General features: G+C 39.2%; 1 protein-coding gene across 2 annotated transcripts in view; it reads left to right on the top strand.

Annotated features, from left to right (window-relative positions):
• The first annotated feature begins 1,368 nt into the window (after positions 1 to 1,368).
• Positions 1,369 to 15,524, top strand: part of EFNA5 (ephrin A5) — a 261,565-nt gene continuing 247,409 nt past the window's right edge. For both annotated transcript variants that reach the window (XM_039848406.1, XM_039848407.1), the window contains exon 1: positions 1,369 to 2,030. In XM_039848406.1, coding sequence (XP_039704340.1) covers positions 1,906 to 2,030 — 125 coding nt within the window. In that variant the 5' untranslated portion in view covers positions 1,369 to 1,905. The remainder of the gene's footprint in view (positions 2,031 to 15,524) is intronic.

Here is a 15,524-nt window from a genome sequence, read left to right as displayed (position 1 = left end):
CTAACTGGCTGCTGCAAGCAACGCCTCCCCCCACCCCCGCTTCCCAAGTAAACTGCTGGGGGGGGGGCGGGGAACGGGAGCAACCCACATGACCCGGGCCGAGGCCGCAGCAGCACTGGGCTCGGGCTGGCGGCACCTCCCCCTGCGCGATCCAGAGCTGCGTTACACGCCACTCTCCCCCCCCCCGCCGCCCACGTTCACGCGCGCGGCCTCGCGCTCTCGTGCGGCTGCAGCTGCTGCTGGGTCGCTGCTGCTGTCGGCTTTACACGCAGGTCATTAACGAGGGGGCGTGCCCGAGGAGATTTTTCCCATAAAGCATTTTTTTCTCTTTTTTTTTCTCTTTTGCAAAACTGACTTTTACCCCTTTCCACTTCTCGTCAGTCGTTTCAATCCCTCCCGGGCTGCTCGTGCTGCTGCTACACTCAAGTTTATTTTCCCGCCTGGTAGGGGTTTTAGGATTCGTTTGGTGGTTTTCACCTCTTGTTGCTGCTGTGCCCAAGGAAGAAAAGGGAGCAGCTGCAGGAGGATCGGAAAGGTTTTCTGATGTAGTCATCGGGGAGGTGCCACTCGCTCGTGCGCTCTTTTTTTCTCTCTCCATTTCACACTGATTGATGCGTCTCTACAAGTTGCTGGGCTTGGGGCCGGACCCGTTGGAGTCCCAGCGACACTTCTGAGAGCTCACCCGGAACTCTTGGCACCGCGTCTAGGGGCTCAGTCTTGCTCCTGGAAGGCGATCGGAGACTGACATCAGCCCATCAGGAGTTGGAGGGATTCATCTGAAAGTGATTGTTTCCCATCCCGCTCTCCAGCCGAGGTGTTGGGTTGGCGTCGTCCTGCAGGTTTGGGCATCCCAGCTCCACCTGGCTTTCTACTCCGTAACGTCTGATCTTAATAAACTCTGGTGTACCCACATCCGGCCGAGAAAAGCACGCGCGAGAAATCCCCGAGGCTCCGCCAGCGCCTGCGGTGTTCTCTCCCGCCGCCGCCGCCGCCGCTGCCGCCGCAGCCCGACTCAGCCGAGAGACCTGCCGGGGGACTCGAAGAGCCAAACTTTTCTTTGAGGTTTGTGAGGCAAGACCGCTCCTCGCCAGCTTAGTTGCCGCTTAACCAGTTCCAGGACGCCGGCGGGGCTGGGTTTGTGGCTCTGGTTCTCCACCCTTCTCGGCGCACCACCCCGCACCCGCAGCACCTACGACTCCTCCGAGATTTCCAGGGATTGCCCAGTTAAGGCACAGAGGAGGCGGAGGAAAAGGGTTCTCAGACTCTCGGGGCCACAGGCGCGAAGCCCCCCATCCACACGGAGCCGTCCTCCTGCAGTTTCCCATCGGCCGCCAAAGTAACTTGGAGCGAAGCGGGGCGCAGCGCGAGGGCCCTGGGCGGCGGCGGAGCCGTGCGCAGCCCGCGGCGCCGACGCTGAGCCGGGCCCGGCGGGCCAGTGTATGTCTCCCCGCGGCCACGGCGCGCAACTCCCGGTGACTGTGCAGCGTGCGCCGCCGCCTGCCCTGACTCGCGCTGCTGCCACCCGGCCCGGCTCGCACCTCCTTCTCCCGGGGTGACCCGCCTGCTGCCGCCGCCCGAGACACAGCCTTGCACCCCTTCCCCCGCCCTCGCCGCCGCCACCACACACACGCACGCTTCTCTCCATCTTGTGATTTCTTTTTTCCTTCTGAACCCTCCAGTGGGGGGTGCGAGTTTGTCTTTAGTCCCTCCACTCCACTGCCTTTTCTTCTCGCTCTCCTTCCCTTCCCCAGCTTGGTGTGTGCCTCTTTCTTTTCTCGCCCCTCTTCATTTTTATTTATTCATATTTATTTGGCTCCCGCTCTCTCGCTCTCCCCTTCCCTCCCTCTGGGTCCCTGCTCTCTCCCCGGAGTGGCGCGTCCCGGGCTCCGCCGCTGGACAGGCGTGATGTTGCACGTGGAGATGTTGACGCTGATGTTTCTGGTGCTCTGGATGTGTGTGTTCAGCCAGGACCCGGGTTCCAAGGCCGTCGCCGACCGCTACGCCGTCTACTGGAACAGCAGCAACCCCAGGTAAGGCAATAGGGGGCGAAGAGCCGGGGCTACCCGGGCCCCGGGCCCTGCGGAAGGAACGGCAGCGCGGACTAGTGCTCACCCGCCGCAGGCAGCGCGCACCCTCGGAGCCTGCGTCGCCCAGGCGGTGATGGCTTTCGAGGCGCCCGCGGGAAGCGCTCCCATCGCGACCCTCTTTGTTAAGCCACCACAGAGAGCCTGGGCGCCCGGTGAGTCCCCAAGTCGGCCTAGACCGCCTGCCTCTGCAGAGATCGAGGAAACTCGGAAAAGGCGGGAGCCGGGGAGTCGAGACTTCACTGCTCCCCGGCTGGGACAGGCTGGCCAGCATCCCGATACCCGCGCAGGGCTTGGGCACGAGGAGCCCTGGGTGCGCACCGCCAGGAGCTCTTGCTTGCAGCGTGAGTGCGCAGGGACTGCAAAGAGAACCCGCCAAACACCCTCAAAGTTGTTTTTTTTTTTTTTTAATTTTTTCCTTCCCTTTTCTCGGTGCGCTCAGAGAGCGCACGGGCTGGGGGGAAGTGAGGGGGGCTGGGAAGCGGAAGCTTTAGGTTATTATTTTCCTCTTTAACTGCGAGGAAATCATCCGGCCCTTGAGTCAGTCTGGACCCGGCGTGCTTGGCAATGGAGAAGATTCTCCCACCTCCTCTACTCCCGGGTGGGCTCAAGGTGCCAGAAAGTTTGATCTAATGTTGGGTTACGTCATGTGTGCGGAGCAAGCTGCTGGATTTGGCCGAGCCGGGAGGTGGGAGCCCTTGGTCCATGGTCTGGCGGTTTGCAGCCGGAGGAACACGCGCGGTTACCTGGAACCGTTTTGCGGCGGTTCCCAAAGCCCGCCGTGTACGCGGAAGGCTGGTGGTGGGCATCCGGGGCCACCTAGCCTGCCTGCTGGACCCTGGCCACCCACAGATGTCCCCTGGGCCCCGAAAGTGGGGTTGGAGTGGAGGTTGTCCTGAGTGGGGGCAGACACCTCCCGATCCGGAACAGCTCCGAGCCCTACTTTCTCTCGATCCTGTGGACAGCGGTCGGCTCCTTTGGCCCCAAATTGCGCTGCCTCTCTGGACCGAGGCCACCTTCCAGCTGTGGACTGGTCTTGGTGCCCGCCCAGGAGGGAGATAGCATCGATTATGCCTCAAATCTCAGGTTTTCCCCTGGGCTGGAGTGGAAGTTGGGAAGAGAGAGGCGGGAGGCCGAGAAGAGAGTTTGAGGTTGCTGCGCGCCCAGCGCGCCTGGGAAGAGGGTCGGGAGGGCGCTTCCAGTGCTTCCTACCTACCCGTGGCCCTCTCCGCGCTTCTCTCGCCTTCTTTAGTTTTGCAGGCTTGTGAGGGATTCCCTACTTGAGGTGATGTCAGCTCAGGTGAAGATGGGCAGATTTCCCCACAAGCGGTCCACCGGTTGCCGAAAGGAGAAAGAGTCCCACCCCACCCCCGCCCTGCTGCCCAAGGAAAGATAGTCACATCCAGATAGCCCAAGTCCTAATTGCATCGCCTGGCAGAAGTGGAGACATCCCTGAAAGTTTGGTTTAAAAAAAGTCTCGTGAAGGTGGGTGGTGGGATGGGAAGCTATTTCTTCTTTGACATGCCACTTACCACTATTAGAAAAAGAAAGAGAAGCCATCCTGCCAGAGGAAATGCCTTTTATTAAAGCTGACAAGACAAATAGAGCAAGCTTTCCAGTCGTGATGGTGTTAAAAGCAAGGCTCATTATGTTGGTTGGTTTTATTCCCCTTTGGCCTTTATTAGACAGCGTATAGGGAATGGAGAAATTTATATTTCTAAATTTTAGCGCCTTATTAAGTAAAAGAAGGGTGAAATTAGTTGAATTTGGGACCTTTGGCTCTTGTTCGTCTTTTCTTTCCCACTCCAAACTTCACAGTGTGATCTTTTTCTCATGGTATTAATTTATTTGGATACTTGGGTGTTGCAGTCATCCTGGGTTAAAACAGAAAGAATCAGCAACACCCCACTCTACCCTGTCTTCTTAACCTGTCAAGCTAGTCTGAGTTAGTTTGAGGACATTTTATCTTAGGTTATCTGTTTTATGCTTTTGATACTGTTGTTTGGTTTGAGATTAGTACATTGATTTTTGTCACAGGTCATGTTTTTTAATAGATATGCCCTGCCTGCAGAAAACTTGTCTGCTCAGGATGTCATGGCAGCTTTGAACCTGCCCAAAGTTAATCTGTAGAATTTTAAAATACCAAGAGTATTCTTAAGTCAGTATTCTAATATGAGATTTGTGGAAATACCTTTCTATTTGATCATTATTAGTTTGATAATGTTCAAATGAAAAAAATGATGTCCCTCTCCGTCCCAAGAGATTTAGCCCTAACTTTAGTATTCTTAGGGGTTTATGGATTCATGTATCTTCCTGTGTTATTACACTGAAACTTTTAAAAAGTAATATTTTAATAGTAGGTACTGGGAAGCAGATTTATCTCTGAAATTTAGGGTGAGGTGGTACTTTTTTATGCATTGAGGAAAGTCAGCTTGGATGTAGTTTAAAAGGAGACAAATGGAAAATAATTTAGAAATAAATAGAAGTAGTTTATATTACAAAAGAATTATTTTAGAAAATTTACACAGGTTTACTATATTTTATAAATTCAGTGTTTTACATTTCCTTTTTATCTTGTAAGATAATCTAGCCATGACTTTTTGTTTTACATAAATACTATCTTTTAAGATTTTGCTAAACTAATAATATAATCAGAAGACGTCAATCTTTTTAAAAAATGGAAAACATTAATTGCAACTTAAATAGATTTTAAGATTTTTTCTTTTAGAAGTAAAGTTCAGTGGACACATTAAGCTACTCATGATACTGTGTAAGATGAAGTAAATATATTTTAGCTTATATTAATGGACTTCAATTTAAAATTATGTTTAGATAAGATTAGAACTAAGTATTACATCTTAATCATAGGGTTTAAATATCTTACATTGTAACATTTAGTAGTCATTGGAGTTTATCTTCTACATTGAGTTTCATTACTAACTCCATTGATACCGTAAGCATCCATTGATCTAGGTTCACAGAAGAAAAAAATATTAAACTTATTTGCTGTCAGATAGTTTTACTGTTAGAATCTATCTTCCCAGGTATTAACTTCTGGAAAGTGGATGTTCAATTTGCAAATGCTGATAACTTTTTAGTTGCCAGTATTTAGTAGGCTGTGGGCCAAACTGATTTGTGTTGAAATGGCATATATCTCTGAAATAGCAACTGAGAACTATCAACCTGAATAGAAAAATATGATAACATTTGCCTGAATGCATTTTCCATATTTTAAACATTTGAAAATCTATTGAGTTTCACCTAAGTAGTGAGAGTAATAGAACGATCCTTTTAATGTTATGCTGAATTCTGAACCGGCATGTTACTAAGTAACTTTAAGTAATGAAAATCCCAATCAAGGAGAATATAACTGTTTGTCCTTAATTTAAGAATGTAAAAAGCTTTCAATATCTTTTAAAAAGACTTTCAGTAATAAAACTATTTACATTCTCCCTTAGTAGCTACTCTTATAAAGATACAGATGACTCAGTATTAAGAACACACCACTTAATCTGGTGTGCTATTAATGGTTTGGTGCTTCCAGTGAAAATATTCTTTTATACACTGTGCATATATTGAAAAGTTCTTGTATTCTTTTGACCAGTTGTCAGAATGATGCTAGGATAATTAAAGATGTCTCTTATTGGTTGGCATTAATGGATGGAATAGTTGCAATATAACCAGCATACTTTAAGAATACTGATTCTCCTCAGTGCTTTGCTTCTGTTAAGGTTTGAGTTTCACCAATTTAAAATGTTATTCTCTTACAGGAAAACATACCTCCGTAATTCATCCGAGATGTGCTAAATTTTAACCTAATCATGTTTTCTTTGGACGTTTTCAATTCTTGTAGGGACTTGTAAATTAAATATTTTGTATTAGAGTAGCAGGTAATTGACACCACTTAGTTTTGTTAACATGTAATCTTGGAGTTGTGAAAGTGATGTGAATTCTAGGTCAACACTCCCAAATCCTTCTGGCAGTGTAGGTTATATATGTGTGACTGAGTAGATAGAAGTAATTTTTTCCTAATCTCAGCCCCTGAGTATTTTTCTTCTTTCAAAAACCACTTTTTCATTTTAAAAAAATCTGACCCATCTGTTTTTTAACATCTATATAGCAAGTATAACAGCACTGTGCATTGTCTACTGACAAATGAAATCAGTTTGGTTGAAATCTAAGAATTTGTTTTGAGGAAAGATGGAAAGTTGATCTCGGTTTAGAATGAGTTTTATCACCAGACTTGTAAAGGAGTAACTTTATTTTTGAAATTTTCAGGGTTTAAATAATATTTTTATGTCAGAAATAAAAGTCCTTCAAGTAAAAGGCATTATTTAGAATCTTTTAACTTTATTAACTATGAGCCTCAATGTAATATCAGTTTATTAGATGTAATGGGGTAATTTTATTATTTTGGTATTTATATCAGAATTTGTGTAAACATCTGGATAAAAATAAAACTGTATGATCGAGATTTATATTTCATGTTTTTACCCTTATCCATTTATAGGAGACCTGAAGTGAATCCCTTTCTCCCACTTTTTTTATCTAAAAATTTATAAAAGAGAAGTATGCTTCTTGTTTTTGGCCAGTTTTCTGTAGAAATTTGAAAAGCAAGTTAGCTAGTTAAATGTTATGTTCCATCCGTTTCATTCATTATATTACTTATTCATAATAAGCTATCAGCAATAGTTAACTGTCTTTAGGTGACTGGAGCATCAGTGCTGTTTGAGACACACTTATCTATATAGTCTAATTCACATTTCTAGTATGAAACCAAAGTTAATAAACTCCTTGTGATTAAAAGAATCAGAGAGAGCCTTCAGTAGTTCATTACCCCTGTTAGTTGATTTTAGTGGTATTAACTAAACCATTGGCTCACTGAATGAATATCTTGTTGCCATGTGTGTTCTGGCTGATAATCAATAGCCTTAGAGGCTTCCATCTTTGAATGCTGAGAATAAGGTTTGGAAGGAGCACTTAGTTATTTGGGGGCAAATTAACCTTGTGAATTTCTTGCCATTTAATCTTGCGAGATGCCTTCTGAACAGGGATTTCATTGCATTCTGTCCACTGGCCTGATTTCCTGTTGGATAGGGACAGATAAAGATGAACGCCTCCTTTTCTTCCCTGTTGCTATGTACCAAGCAAGCTACCAGCTTCATGCTGGGCCAAGAAAATGAATGAATATAATTAGTCCTTCAGGAGTCTTGATCTTTGCAAGCTTAGGAGAAGTATATGCCAAAAGAATGTGCCTTTGAGAAAGAAAACATTGAAACATAAAATGAATAAAACTTAAGAAAATGTTAAGAATTTTACACATTGGTAGTGTTTGGTGTTACATAATGGTATTTTTTTTTTTTTCACAGTATAAGTCATTTGCTTAATAGTTTTTCAAAAAGATGACACTCAACTCTCTTCATTTCTGTGTTTGTTTTGGATGACTCCCAGTAGAGCAATGAGGATTTAAAAAGCTGTGATATTTTATTTTAAGTAATAAACCAATCTGTGTTAACCAATTACATATTATCGACTTTCTTTTCAGAAACAGAAACTGTTAAAATAGCAGTTTGATTAGAATGTTCATGTTGAAAAAGAAGCCTTTACGTCCCTAAGTACAGTGAGGAAGGCCCTGAGCACTTACCCAAGATAGTTAGGATCAATCTTTGGAACTGAGAAACATTGCCTTTTGATCATTTGTGATGGATAACACCTTCATATTCAGGTATAAAAACCTCAAAGAGGAGGATAAGAAATGAGATATTAATACTCACTCTTAGTAATTTGTCTTACAATGGTGGTCTTAGACAGCTAAACATCAATAAATTACTGTCTCTTTTAAGGGCCTGATTTATATTAGATTTATATTTTCGTTTACTTCTCAACCTGTATCCTGAGTTGTTTTGGAGAAAAGTTTCTTGTGATTAATTTGAACTTCCAGTGTTTTTGAATGGGATATTACTCACTACCAGATCTGTTTTCTCTTAAATTTGTCTACATTTATATTTTCAAAATTTAGTCAGTCGTAACTAAGGCAGCACAATGACATAGAAGTACTTAGTTTAAAATTAAAAAGTAATAACGGAAGTTTTTCTGTACCATAGGTGTTATACATAGTTCTCACTATAAACGAAAAATGTTCCTTATATCTTAGTATTCTTGATAATCTGTATTCCTTATTGTACTTCGAAAGATTTATTGTAAATTGCTGATATCTCTGCACTATTTTCTAATCTGAAATGTGTGTGGATGTAAACTCTTGATTTTGAGGCTTTTTAATATAGTTTTCAAACAGTAAGTCATAAATTTCAGTAAAAACATTTTAAAATATGAAAACTTCTAGTGAAAGTTAGCTAGTTGCTGAAAGACAGTAGTATACCACAGTGATGGTTAACTCAGCTTTCATTCAGGTAGAATTCTATCATTTTCAATAAAGAAAAATAAACCTTTGTCATCTTTAGAAACATCCTTCATATAATTGACAGTTGACAGCTTGAAGAAAATGTTACTGTCAGGTCTTATTTTCCACTCAAGTGAGAAATAAAAATAGTTTTGAGTGATTTAAGAAAATCTACTTAAACATTATTTCAAAATATAGGAAATATTTTTTAATTTTTACATATATATCATAGAATTAATCTGCCATTTGATTCAGGGGAGGTCAGCAAAGTGCAATTCAAAAAGACATTTTCTAACAGTTAAGTTCCTAGGGTGTTTAACTTAAAAAAACAAATACAGTTGATGTATTTATAACAGGATATCACTGGATATTTATGATAAGATTCTTTAAGAGAGATAAGATATTAATAATATTTATGTTATTACTTATTAAGTGACCTGATTTCCATGACTGACCATCATGATTCTGGTATGAAGTATAAATAGGAATTTTGGTCATGTGATATCTCTCTATATATGTGTTGGATGATCAAGTTATTGGCACACAAAGATTAGACCTTTTTAAAAAATTGCTTTGCTATTAATAATTTTAACTGCACAGTGTAATCCATAGTTTCTTTGTGGAAGTACATGAATACATACTTGGAGATTAGGAAAAACATATGACTAAATTTGTTTTCTAATTTAGAAAAGCTAGGTTTTTAGCTTTCAGTTAATTCAGCATTTTTATTTTTTTTTTCCATAGAAGCAGCCATCTTGTTTTAAGGCCAATTTTATTTCTTTCATGACAATGGTCCGGAAATGAATATGGACGAAAGAAAAGGACTAAACCACTTTATAATCGTTTTGTCAAGGCTCCACATTTAAAGTTCTGACTTAAGAGTTATTTATGGGCTCATTAAAATGCTATCTTCTGTATTTAGTTGACAAAATAGAATCTTTTAACTTAGTGATAATATATTTTAAACCCAGGCATGTTATATTTTAATTTTAAATATTGGGCTGTACCATGTTTACTATATATAGTTTTTTCTTGAAGTTTATATCTTATTGTTAATTTCAAAGTAATATATTGTTAGCACCTATTATCAACACCCAAATCTTGATTTCCTTTTTCTGACTGCATGCAGTAGTCCTTTTTATTTGTTGATTGATATTTTATTTTTTTCCTAATTGCTTAGCGGTACCAGGAATCTTTCTTCAGTAAAAGGTATTGAAGAAGATGTAGGCACCTCTAAAAAAGATGCTTTTGGGGTGCTTTAAGAAGCATTTTATGAAGTCGGAGCCTTTTTGTCCCTTAAATATAGGTTCTTGCTATTTCATTACCAAACCGTTCTTGGGAGTCCTTATAAAAATTTTTTTGGAAGTAAATTCATATTTGTTATCAAAAATTATGAGAGTATATCAACTCTGCTATATTTTCAACATGTTTTGCATTTTTTGATACACTTGGAAGAACATGTGGCCTCGTAAACTTTACCCAAAATGTATACCATGCTTCTTGCTACTGCATCTGTTTGATGACGTCTGGGAACACTATTCCCACGTACTGTAGTAAAAGCAAAACTTCCTTAGGATTAATTTCAACATAACCTGACTCAGTCAGTCTGATTAAAGTGGGCACAGACCGAATACTACTTATGCTACAGATTGCTTAAGTTCATTAGAAGTAAGATTTTTGGTGGTCGTAGATACAGGGTAAAAGGCGATAGATAAAATAAATATTTTAAGAACAGATATACATCTCTTGGACTCCTTATTAAAGTCCAGATGTGAGTTGACAGTTTTTGTACTGAAAAGCTTTCCTCTGATATCCATCATCCATTTTTCTTTGGCTGGAGAAGACTGAAATAACTGAGTGTTCAAAGTGACCTTTTTGTTTTCAAGGAACTAACAAATCCTTTTGTTTTTTCTTGCTGTAGCTAAACTGGTAGAGTGTCCATTCTAAGTTTTATTAATGACATTTATGTATGTAAAAATTGTAGTTAACAATGAGCTCTTGCTGCTTACCATGAAAATACGGATTATAAAGGTAAATGAAAGTATTTTCTCATACGAAAAATGCAGTTTTGTGGTTGGAATAAATCAAATCATAGCTTATTTTGATTGGATAATTATAGTGCAAACTGTTATCTAGGTTTTGATGTTATGGATGTGCTCCTTGATGTTTCATGTTCCATAGACCCCAGTAGGGTGTATGACTTTGTCATATTTACTGAACTTTAATAATGTATAGGGGACTTAACCTTTTGGTTAATTTTTATTTAATTTTATGGAGATATTTAATTTTATGGAGACAAATGGGAATGGGGAACAAAGAAATAATTCTAAATATGAGGAAACGATCCTTTGTGTTTAAAATTAGGTTAAACAAAGTGGGAGCAAATGAGCCTAGTTCCCTTTCTATTGTTTCAGGGCAAGAATATACAGACAGATGTTGGAATGTGGGAGCTGTGACCTCTGACACACACAGCATGGCTACTGCCATGGCACACAAGTGTCCTGAGCCACCATCATAGTAGATGCTTTTTTGAAGTGACTGACACTTTGAGATGGAGAACCAAAAACTGATTCTGTAGCTATCTGCAATTCTCTGAAGTATTAATTTTTTTAGCTTCAATTTTAGGTTCCTCACCTTACCTTTTATGAAAAATGTTTTTTGTTTGGCTCAGATAGAGCTTTTGTGACTTCTGGATGAGTTCTGTATCCCTGTAGTCAGAATTAATCTTTGCCTCCCAATAAATTTTTTCATCGGGTTGGAAATAATGGAAGATGTTCAGATGTATGGTTCTGCAGCACCGAAACATTTGCTTTATTAAGCTAATCTATATCTATCTGTGTGTCTGTCTGTATGTCTATCATCTATCTATATCTATATCTAGACTATATTAATATATATAGATAGATATTAATATAAATATAGATAGGTATATTTTAAAGACAGATGAAAGGCCTTTTAGTCTCTGCTCTGCAATCTTGCCAGTAACCCCTGGGTTCAGATAGACCTTTAATGTTTTAGATACTGTGGCATTCAGTGCTTTCTTCATATATTTGTTTACTATTACTGCTTCAGTAAACTTTTATGCCTATTTCAGTAGTTTTCTGGCAGGGGCTTTATTTATTAAAATTTAGTGACCCAGCACTAAGAGGGGTACAGTTCAAATAGTCGTGCTTCTGACAGGGTTTTGTGTCAAACTAGAGAAAATAATAGGGAAATGAAAGCTGCCAAAATGTGTCTCCCAATTACTAATTAATCAGGCGAGAAAGGACCTCAGTGACAGATCTGATGTCCGCCATGACAGCAACTCAGGGAATGCTTTATTTTAAATACTGTATAAAACAAATTAAAGTAAGCCTCAAGGAATGTAGCACCCAGATATTTGATATCACAAGTGCTACTTTTTTAAAGTCTGTGTAAAGCAAAGTAAAAAATGAATTGAAACTGCATCTTTGTACTCTTTACTGATAGTATCAAAGCATAAAGCTTTTCTACGTATTTCTCTTATTAATAAGCGATACCTGTGTTCTTATTAATATCTTAATACAGATATGATAGTATTCTTGGTTTTAGTTGATGTAACCTTGTATACATGCTTTTATTGTCGATAGAGACACGAGGAAAATTTTAAAAAATGTTCTATCATATGCCTGTCCTCAGTATTTTGAGCATTATTGTAATTGAAGAACAAAACTCTTCTCCTCACCCCCCTGCCAAATATACGTTTTTGCTGTCCAGAGGTTCCAGTCTTTTCTGGCAATGTTTCCACTATGGTTGCTGGACCCATAATTAAATGCCTGTTATTAGGGTATTTTTTCCATTGCATTTACAACATATAAAGGAAAGGGTGTTGTATGGAACTATAGCAATAGCTATCAGGGGAACAATGAAAACTAATTACACACTCTGCTATCACCATTGTCAACTATACTCTTGGGAAAACAACAAAATGACAGTGTGTGTGTGTGGGGGGGAGTGGTGTATACGTATACAAGATAGCCAATTGAAAAATATATATGTATATGGTCACACATTTCTGAAGGCTTAAACTCTGGGTTCCCTGAAGCAAAAAATAAGTATAAGGGACACTCTAATTCAGTTAATTAAAAGAAAAAAGCAGTTTTTTATTATAGAGGGAGGAGGACCCTATTTTAGTACCATTCCTGTGTCATATGGACTGAGACAATCAGCAACATTTATGACTGTGGATGTCTCATTATAGTGAGTATTATTTTGGAATGGTCTTGTCATTGGTACATCAATGCTATTAATATATCTGATTATTTCTTATAATTACCTCTTTTATAAATTATTTCTTCACTTAGCTCTAGATTTTTGTGTCGATATTTGGCTATTTGAGGACTAATCACAGTTCGTTTATTATGCAAATCTCTCTATCATTATCTTTCTCTTTTGATGACTTTGGCTGCTTCACTATCTTTGGGTCTGTCTGTTGGTAGGTGGATTCGAGAAAGAAAATAAAACTAAAAAATGACTTTTCTGAAACTTTTAGCAGCTTTGGTATGAGATTTGGTAAGAAAAAACTTTGAGGCTATTGAATGACGAGGTTTTAGAATCAATTTTGGATTTCAATCATCCATGCCATTTCTGTTCTCTGGTACCACATAGAATCAGGACTTGGCCCTATATAATGTTTTCCATTACTATTTTGATTCCTTGGGTGAATTCTCTTTGCTATATTTAAAACTGAAACCAAGTGGGTGAATTCAGGAATTATATATTGATTTTAACTTATTTTTTCCAAAACTTTCACATCAAAGCAATAATATAGCTAATGTCTATAACAGTAATAATACATTGCTGTATTGAATATCTAAAAGTTACAATTGATAATATATTGGGAGGCCTACAGCAGATTCAGAGATGAATAAGAGAGCATCTGTACCCTTAAGGAACTTGCAGTTTTGTGCAGATTAAGTTTATGTGTTTAATCACAGTAAGGAGTAAAAAAATGCTATAAGAAATCTTCACGTGTGGATTTATTCAGCAGATATTTATCAAGTATCCACTGTAAGCCCCGTATTGTTCTTAATACTGGAGACGTCTCAGTGAACAGTATAAACAACATCCCTGCCATCATGGAGCATTCTAGATCACTGTTTCTCACACTGTAATGTGTACACAAATTCTCCAAGGGGTTCTTGTTGAAATACAGATTTTAATTTCATAGATCTGGGCCTGGGCCCCGACATTCTGCATTTCTAACCAGCTCACAGGCAGTGCTGATGCCGTGGGGTAGCGAACCCACAGAGTGAGCAGCAAGGTTCTAGGTAAGTCAGTGGGAGAGAGAGTCCTCTGGCTCCTCATCAAGGACTCTTGGTTGTATTTGCCCTGAACTTTCTGTATAGTTCTACAATTTCTAAAGTGGCTTAGTATTCGCATGACCGAAAGTAATTTATCTTAAGGCCCAGTAGTCTTCATTTCTAGGCACTTTTCTCCAGATCTCAACCAAATAAAATAGATTTTTTTTTTTACATTGAGGTTCATGCATCATTAAAATACACCACTAACAAAAGTAGTAGTCTAGGGATTTTGTTGTGAGTCAGGGAGGATTTATGACAATAAACGTCCAAGGATATTTATTTGCAAACCCTCCGCAGATGTTTTTTTATGTGGCAATGCCAGAATTACACCTCAGAAACAGATTTTTAACACTTTCCAATTTAAATCCAGATGGTTAAATGAACCCCAAATGTTCATTTTACATTCAGCATAGGAGATGACTAACAGTTTCTGTGCTCCCACTGCCTGAGTTTCTTGTGGGTGGCTTTCAGGAGCCTACGCTTCCAATGGAGTTATAAAAAACTTGGGGAAAAATACCTTCCTCCTCTAAAATTCTGATTCTAGTGTCCTTAGTGAGAAATCTTTGTTTTTCTAGAGTCTAGGTAGTATAAAGTCTTTATGCTTCTGCTTTTTTTTTTTTTTTTTACAGCACATCTATCATTTGCTTTTGCAAAACAAATATTATGTAATTCTTGTATTAATTAGAATGGAACTAGTTAAATTCAGTTACTCTGCTTGTTCGCTTTTGGTTGTTGTATGTCACTTTGTATAAATATATTACTAATCTCCTAAGTGAACTTTAAAGTCTGTGAAAGCATCAATAAGTAGACTTACTTAACCAATATACTTATATGAAATGATTATAAAAAAGGAAGATGGAAGTATTTGTACTGTAAATCAGCTATATTTTTATGAAAACAAACAAACAAAAATAAGGATGGTGAGCACTCTTAAGTATCCTTTTCATAATAATTTTTATCAACACTTTTTAATAGTTAATTATTGAACAGAAGCACATCTTTTCATTTTAAAATTCTTGGTAAATGGATTTAATTACAACATTGGGTAGCATTTTGTAAGAACTATCAATATTATTAATAGTAAATCGAGACATTATGCCTTTATTTTTTGTGGGTTTATGTTTGTGTTCACCATGATGTAAATAAGCATATTGAAATAATGCCTTTGAAATGACAACCACTTAAGAGTTTCTAGTTTTATGATTCTGGTAGATAAAGAAATTCAAGAATCTTCTGTGACTATGTGTGAACTTAAGTGGTTCCTATAAGAGAAACGTGGTATGTCCTTAGCTGATTATTGAATTTAGAAATACGATATCTTCATCAATTAAAATGAAGTAAACTGAATATCTCTAAGCAGTGGCTTTGTTCAAAATGGAGTTGATATACCGAAAACTTTTGTGATCATTGCTGTGTTTGGTTAAAAAAGAAGATGCTCAATAGTTCTAATTATTGTTTTCTCCCTCCATTTTTTAAAAACGGGAGAATAAATACATTGAATGATTTTTATTTAAATCGGGGTTATTAACAGTAGTTTCTTATCAGATTAACAGGTTGAAACAAAGTTCTTAGGTACACTGATACGTATAATTTACAGATTGTTTTGACTGCATGAAGTAAAAGCATGGACTTCATGTACTTTTTCTTTTGGGTTTTTATAGCAGCAGCTGTTTGGGATAAAACTTCACACAGGTTTGGGTGTTATATAGGCAGGGGCTC

Source organism: Pteropus medius, unplaced genomic scaffold (genome assembly GCF_902729225.1).
Source record: "Pteropus medius unplaced genomic scaffold, Ma_sr-lr_union100, whole genome shotgun sequence".
Lineage (NCBI taxonomy): Eukaryota > Metazoa > Chordata > Mammalia > Chiroptera > Pteropodidae > Pteropus > Pteropus medius.
This window is presented reverse-complemented; position numbering and strand designations above follow the sequence as displayed.